This window comes from Geospiza fortis, unplaced genomic scaffold (assembly GCF_000277835.1).
Source record: "Geospiza fortis unplaced genomic scaffold, GeoFor_1.0 scaffold55, whole genome shotgun sequence".
Classification (NCBI taxonomy): Eukaryota; Metazoa; Chordata; class Aves; order Passeriformes; family Thraupidae; genus Geospiza; species Geospiza fortis.
In genome coordinates this window covers 4,597,103-4,603,674 of record NW_005054308.1, presented here as the reverse complement: position 1 = coordinate 4,603,674, position 6,572 = coordinate 4,597,103, and the positions used below count along the sequence as shown (strand labels likewise).

The 6,572-nt window shown below is 45.4% G+C and overlaps 1 protein-coding gene across 2 annotated transcripts in view; it reads right to left on the bottom strand.

The window, feature by feature from the left end:
* Positions 1 to 1,940: 1,940 nt before the first annotated feature.
* MYOT (myotilin) overlaps positions 1,941 to 6,572 on the bottom strand; it is a 38,024-nt gene continuing 33,392 nt past the window's right edge. For both annotated transcript variants that reach the window (XM_031055310.1, XM_005418705.2), the window contains 6 exons: positions 6,169 to 6,218; positions 5,460 to 5,592; positions 4,138 to 4,345; positions 3,496 to 3,661; positions 2,915 to 3,048; positions 1,941 to 2,541 (listed from right to left, as the gene is read on the bottom strand). In XM_031055310.1, the coding sequence (XP_030911170.1) occupies positions 2,369 to 2,541; positions 2,915 to 3,048; positions 3,496 to 3,661; positions 4,138 to 4,345; positions 5,460 to 5,592; positions 6,169 to 6,218 (864 nt within the window). In that variant the 3' untranslated portion in view covers positions 1,941 to 2,368. The remainder of the gene's footprint in view (positions 2,542 to 2,914; positions 3,049 to 3,495; positions 3,662 to 4,137; positions 4,346 to 5,459; positions 5,593 to 6,168; positions 6,219 to 6,572) is intronic.

Here is a 6,572-nt window from a genome sequence, read left to right as displayed (position 1 = left end):
AGATGATAGAGGAGATAGGAGCACTAACATGTGCTCCTGCTCAACTGGGCTTGCTCTTTCCAGTTCTTCCTGTCTCTGCTATGGATTTCCCATGCCAAATACCCATCTTTAATGTTGGCACAAAAACAAATCCATGGTTTATCTCAATGTAAACAAGAGAAAAGCTCAGCTAATTGCACTCGTGGCTGTTACGGACTGCAGAATCGTGGCACTTTCAAACGTTTCTGTGCTCAGACAGGATTACTTGCTCAGATTGATTCCTCAGACTGAAGTCAGACCTGTCTTCAGCTCAATAATGACATTTGCTGTAACTATACTAAAAAAGTGTGGAATTACAGGTAAATGGATGCAGTGTTGTTGCCTCATTTCAGCTGGTGGATCTGGGCTACTCCCAGCAGCAAATTCTTGTAGTAAATATGGCTGTTGTTGTTTGGGAGGGTTTATGTTGTGTTGTGGTACCATTTGCCCCAGCAGAGTCCATCCCTTTGCAAACTATGAAAATATTTTTTTATTGCAGACTTTTTCCTTGTGTTGAGCATATGATGCAGCAATTATCTGGCCTGTTGTTTTCTAGGCTGGTTATTCAGAAGCATCAGCATTGTTTGTACCCAGAATTTCTCCAAACACATTTGAAGGAGTTGGTTGCCTTTCCTGAGCTGAAAACACAACATTTAGCACAAGGTTTTGGGGAACCACGAGGTGAGGCTGCTCTGAACTAACACTGGGAGTTTCTTCTTGTTCTCTACATGAAAACATGTTTACAAGGAAAGCCTTGCCCTCCAGAAATCAGCTTGCAGAGCTGCTCCTGCTATGCTCAGAAGAGGAGGGCTCCAGGCAGAGGTGGGACGTGGCTTTGCTCACGTTTGTGCTTAGCAACCTGAACTCACCAGAGAGAAGGGGCAAGGAGGGGATGGATGCTCACAGGCTGAATTTAGAGGGTGACAGCAGCTTCCAACCTTGCTCTGCCATTCCCACTTGTCACCAAGCTGTGCTGCTGGGAACTGAGAGCCATTTCCACTGCAGGGACGTTTTTGGGTGGATGATGTGTGGGGTAAGGAGTGAGTACTGAATGAGGAACAGCTGACACTGTGATTGCTGCTAAAGACTGTGAGGCACCTCAGCTATTCCACTTGTGTGTGAAGACACCTGCCAGGGAAATGATGCAGACTTTCCAACCTGCCAGAGGAGCCTGTGGGCAAACTGGGTGCCGGCTGCATGTGATCAGCTCCATCTCCAAACGTGCAAGAGGAGAGTTATCTCAGTGTATTTCATCACTTGGGCAGCCCAGAGGAGATGTGTGGTGGTGGAGCTGCAGGACTTTTGGGGAATTTAACAGTCAGTGTAAAGCAGTTCAGATTTGGGGGGTTATTTAGTGGTGCAGGGTGAAACTGAGGCCTCATTTTTTCTGTTCTGGAAGATGCTTGAGAGGTTTGCTGACTGTGCACCTTGATGAGGAAGTCAGGCTAGATCAACCCCCACAGATTTTCTTGAAAGGTTTCAGTTCTGGTTTTATTCCATGGTATTTAATACTCTTTTTGAACAAGGTGTCTGTGAACAGCAGCACACAGACCACTTGGGTGACTCAAATCAACAGCTTGTTGAGAGTCAACAGCAGGATAAGTTGCAACCACTCCTTGATTAAAGGTGGGAAAACATGATAGCCCTAATGATTCATATCATGGAGGGCAGTTTTGGGTCAGGAGAGCAAGGAGAAGAAATATTGATGTTGCCTCACTGGCATGGTGTAGTGTTAATAGGGTGTCAGCATTTAGTTTATGCTAAATATTTGGTATATGACAAATGACAAATGACAGTGGGAACAGACAGGGGAGGGGACAAGTGGAAAGCTTAGGAGGGTAAGAACCCATCTTTCCCAGGCTGCAGCTGATGCCAGACATTCAAATCTGCTTTTAACAGATCAAGCAAGGAAGAGTCACAGCTGATGTTGGTTATTTAAATTTTTATTTGCCTCTAATTTATTCTCATAAAAACACTCTACTCTATTTGGTTTTAGTATTCAGACAGTACAGACTTCTGATACTACCACGAGTGATATTAGAGAAGCAGTACAGATCAAGCTACCTTAGCATGTAACCGAGCACAGGTGGAACTAAGCCCACCCACATTTGTTAAAACTAATTAACCTGCTTTCTTAGGCTTTCTAGTTAAAATGCAATACTCAGTAATGGTTACAGTCACCAAACCATATAAATAAAATCTAACATGGTAAAACAGGAGCAGCTGAATGTGCAAGAGTCAAAGTAAAAATATGTAAGTAGGTATTTTGCTAATTAGAGTAATCACCAGTTAACTGCATCTATGTTGCAACTGTCTCTTATGGGCGTGAGGTTTTCCTCTTCATTTCCAGTTAAAGTTCATCACTTTCATACAGTCCAGACTGCTCAGCCAAACGCTGAAACTCCCCTTCTGGTGAGAAAGCTTGTTTCACATCCAGTCCTCTTCCATTAAGTGCCAAATACTTGCTAAAGGTTGGTCGAACCCGTAACTGCTTTGGGGCTGGAAGTGGCTTATTTGTATGTGCTGGAAGAGAGAGAAAAAGCCTCTTTCAGTCCTTCCCAGGGTGCACAGAGACCCATGGCAGAGCAACCCCATTGCTTTTGATCTGCAGTATAAACCAGCAAGCCCTTGGGAACAATTTAGCAGACAAACCCATGTCTCAGACACCAGAGATTTAGATTCACCCTCTTGCTTGGTGTCAGGGAAATTGCAGTCTTTCAAAGAGCAAAAGGACACTCCACAGTGTCCTGTACCAAACAAAAGAGCTTTTCCCAGGATAGTTACTTTTTGTCTGGGAAATAAATCCACCCAGCAGTCTGAACTTCATGAGATTGATCTTGAGGGCCAGCTCTGAATATAAGCTGCACTTTCTGTGGCCCTGGGGCCTGGAACTTACTTGCAACCTCTAGCCTGGCGTGGCACGTGGCCACCCCTGCCCCGTTGACAGCAGACACGGTGTACCAGCCAGCATCCTTCTTGGTTGCATTATGGATCAGGAGGCAAATCCTTCCAGTATTGTCATGGAGCAAGCTGAAAAACCAAGGTGTTAATGCCTAAGTACTTTGAGGGGGAAGAAGAGAAAGCAGAGTCAGTGCACATGCTGAGGGGCTGAGAAAGCCCCAGAACAATCCTTGCACACTGTTCAGCCATGAACCCTGCATTTGTGTTAGAGCCACCAGCAACTCACATCGTGGCATCAGTGTGCAGCCTCACACTGCACATTTCAGTCCTGAAGCTGTGCTTCTCCAGGGGCCCTCCACTGCTGCAGGCACCCAGAGGAGCCCTGGGCACAGCTCTGTCCCTCTGTGCCCCCAAAGCCACGCTCTGAGCACATGGCCCGTGCCCCCTGTGTCACACCCCAGGGGCAGATCCAGCTCTCCAGCCTGCTGCTTACAGAGACCAGCCCATTTGCACCTGATTGAGCAAACACTGGTTGCTGTTTGTAACACACCAACAGCCAGCTGAGCAGTGGGATACCTTATTCGGTCTGTATTATATTGTACCATTTCGTTGTTTCTTTTCCAGTAAATCCGAGGGGTTGGGATGGCAGAGATCTGGCATTCCAGCCTGGCTGTGTCTCCCTCAAAAACCTTTTTGCTTTGTGGCTTGAAAATGAAAGTTGGAGGCATGTGATGTTCTTTAGCTGAAATAAAGAGGAGAGATAAGGAGGAGTTACTGGAAGTGTGGAATGCTCATGTCACGCTTGTTTTCTAAGATTTCAGGCTGCTAAATTCAGGACACGTGTTCCTCACTGCCCCTCAGCCTGCAGGCAATTCCCATGAACTAAAGGGTGTGGTAAACACAGTCCACTTTAGAAAGAGAGTCAATTCACATATGTTATCAATCCTGGAAAATTAATAACATCAATTAAATTAAATTCTGGACATCTCACTATATCTAAATATCCCAATGCAAGTGTCTTGAAGAAATACTGCATCCTAGATATAGTTATTAAAATAGTCTTGGAACAGGTAAGTTGATTTTTATTGCTTGATCCTGGATATGTGGAGTGCTACCTTTCCTTCTCATTAGTTCAATGTCCCAAACACAGGGGAAAAGCAGTAGATTGCTGAGACTTTCCCAGTGTGTCCAGGGAATGATCAGTGCTCTCAGTCTTACCAATTACTTCCACTTTTACTGTGAAAGATGCTTCTCCTGCACGGTTGACAGCCACACATTCGTATGTCCCTGCATCAGCTGATTTGACTGCTTCAAAAATGAACGAGTGGAACCCCTTTTCTGACACTATCATTTTATGGAACTGATCCTGATGAACCATCCTTCCATTCTGGTACCACATCACGTCTGGAGTTGGGAGCCCACTGACCTGTGAGGGAGAGAGGAGAGCAGGGAAGAGTTAAAGATGATAAAATCCCTCCAACACTGCAGGCAGTCTGATGCTGATGGGTGATCAAACCATGTTCCTGCTGCAAAGCTGTATAGTGTTGCCTAGTTCTGAATATTTATGTGATGTTGCACAGAAAGGCTCAGGGAGCGCTGTGGAAAGATGAGCTTTAGCTACAAGACAGTGGATGCTGTTCCTGCAGCTCCCTGTTGTTCCCCTCTTGTAGGTGGCTTTGATCAGGCCCAAGATGCTGATTTTGGGTTCAGCCTTTTGTTCCCACAGCTGTCACTGCAGCAGTGCTGACACCCACAACTGGTAATGGCTGTAAATGAGCTGTCCTGCAGGCATGCTCCAGCTCCTCCACAGCATCCAGAAGTTTGGGCAACCTGGAGGAAGATGGCTAAAGGCCACGTGTAAGTCTGGCCAGAGTTTACTGAAACAAAGAGGTGGGCACTCGTTAGGAAAACCCAAGCCTGTGAGGGAGAGCAGGGTCCTTTCTTTCCCCAGGGTTGGTACAGCTACCATGAAGTTTTAGGCCATTCTTGAGTTTTGTTTCTATTTATGGCATTTCCTTGTTTGTCTGCTCCAGCAAGGGTACAGTTATCTCAGGGAAGACTCACTAAGGGGAGGTGAGTCCTGCACAGACCTCGCTGGACCTGTGTCCACTGAAGCAGTGGAGTCCCTGTGCAAAGCACAAGGTTCCCTGACAAAAAGCCTTCCTTCAGCAGGGCATTAATATTCATTCTTCCTAAGGAGGTCTAGAGACATTCTGTAGTGGTCTATATTTACCACTGGTCAGCTTTAATCATAATCTTATGCAGCTATTTCCACCTACATTTTCCAAGGGAAAATGCTGACATATTTAGCCATCTCCTGCTTCTTGGTTTCCATAGCCTGGGGAGACCCTGAACCATCTGCCCTTAGTGCTCTGGGTTATGAAAATGCAAAGGGACTGCAGAGACCTCTCTCCATGCCCCACACCCCAAGAGGGAATGGAATGGAATTGGGAGAGGTTGGCAGTCGAATTGGGAGAGGTTGGCAGTGGAATGGGAAGGAGAGGTTGGCAGTGGAATTGGGAGGGAGAGGTTGGCATTACTTTGAAGTCCAGCCTGCAGAACCGCCCCTCCTCTATCACCACATCTTCAGGCACTTGTGTGAAACGTGGCTGAAAGAACTTCTCCTGGATTGAGTCATGTCCACGATCGTCGCCTCTAGAGGATGGTCTGCTCCTGAAAATGGGACAGGAACAGTTAATTGTGTAAAAGCTACTGTAGCACAAGTGGTATCAAAGCCCTGATTGCAGCTGGAGTCCCTCAACACCTTTAGGAATCTAACAGTTCTGGTTGGTTTTTCAGCTGTAACTCATAACTTTTGGTCAGTCACTTCTCTTGCTCAAGTTGTTCAATTCAGCACACAAGAATTCATTATGGCCTAATATCCAAAAGACTTGACAAGAGAAACTTGGCTGCTTAATTTTCATAATTTATATTAATTCCAATATTTATATCTCTTTGACTAGAAATTAATCTTCTAGAATACAAAGGATATTTTTCCAAGGTGCATGGGAGTTGCACTTCCCAACTCCCAAGGAGTTTTTAAACCTCTAATGCTATGCTTAGAATTCACTGGATTAAGATCATAGGCATTATCACCCATCCATAAATGGTAGCATTTTAGTCAAAAGGGAGTGAATTTAGTAATTACTTCTTTAGTAAAAGTGATAAGTAGTGAGACTAAACCAACATTGTCTAGAAATGTTTGAAGTAAGATCTTGAAGAATAGCACAGCACAAGTTTTTGCTTTACCTGACATGTGTTGTAGGAACCTGCAGCCTGATGTTTTCTGCATTCTGGTGCTTGGGAAGAGAAAGAGGAGAGGTGAGTTCACTTAGAAAGATTTATCTGTAGACTGAATGAGAAGCCATTTTAAGTTCATATCCTGAGTGCTGCTTAAAAACATAGTGAATATAGTTCAGAAGTCCTTGGGACAGGAGGCAGAGGAACTTGCATGAGGACCTGACACACTCTGTGCTCACCATGGGCTTTGCCATGGCAGAACCTCTCATTGTTGCCCAGGTGATGGGTGCAGCAGCTTTGTCTGGCACCCAAAGTTTTCTGCCAGCCCATAACCTTTGTGAGAGAGGAGCAGCACTCCTGGCAACAGCTAAACTGAGAGCTGAGTACAGAGTGTCCTTCCCCACAGCAGAAAT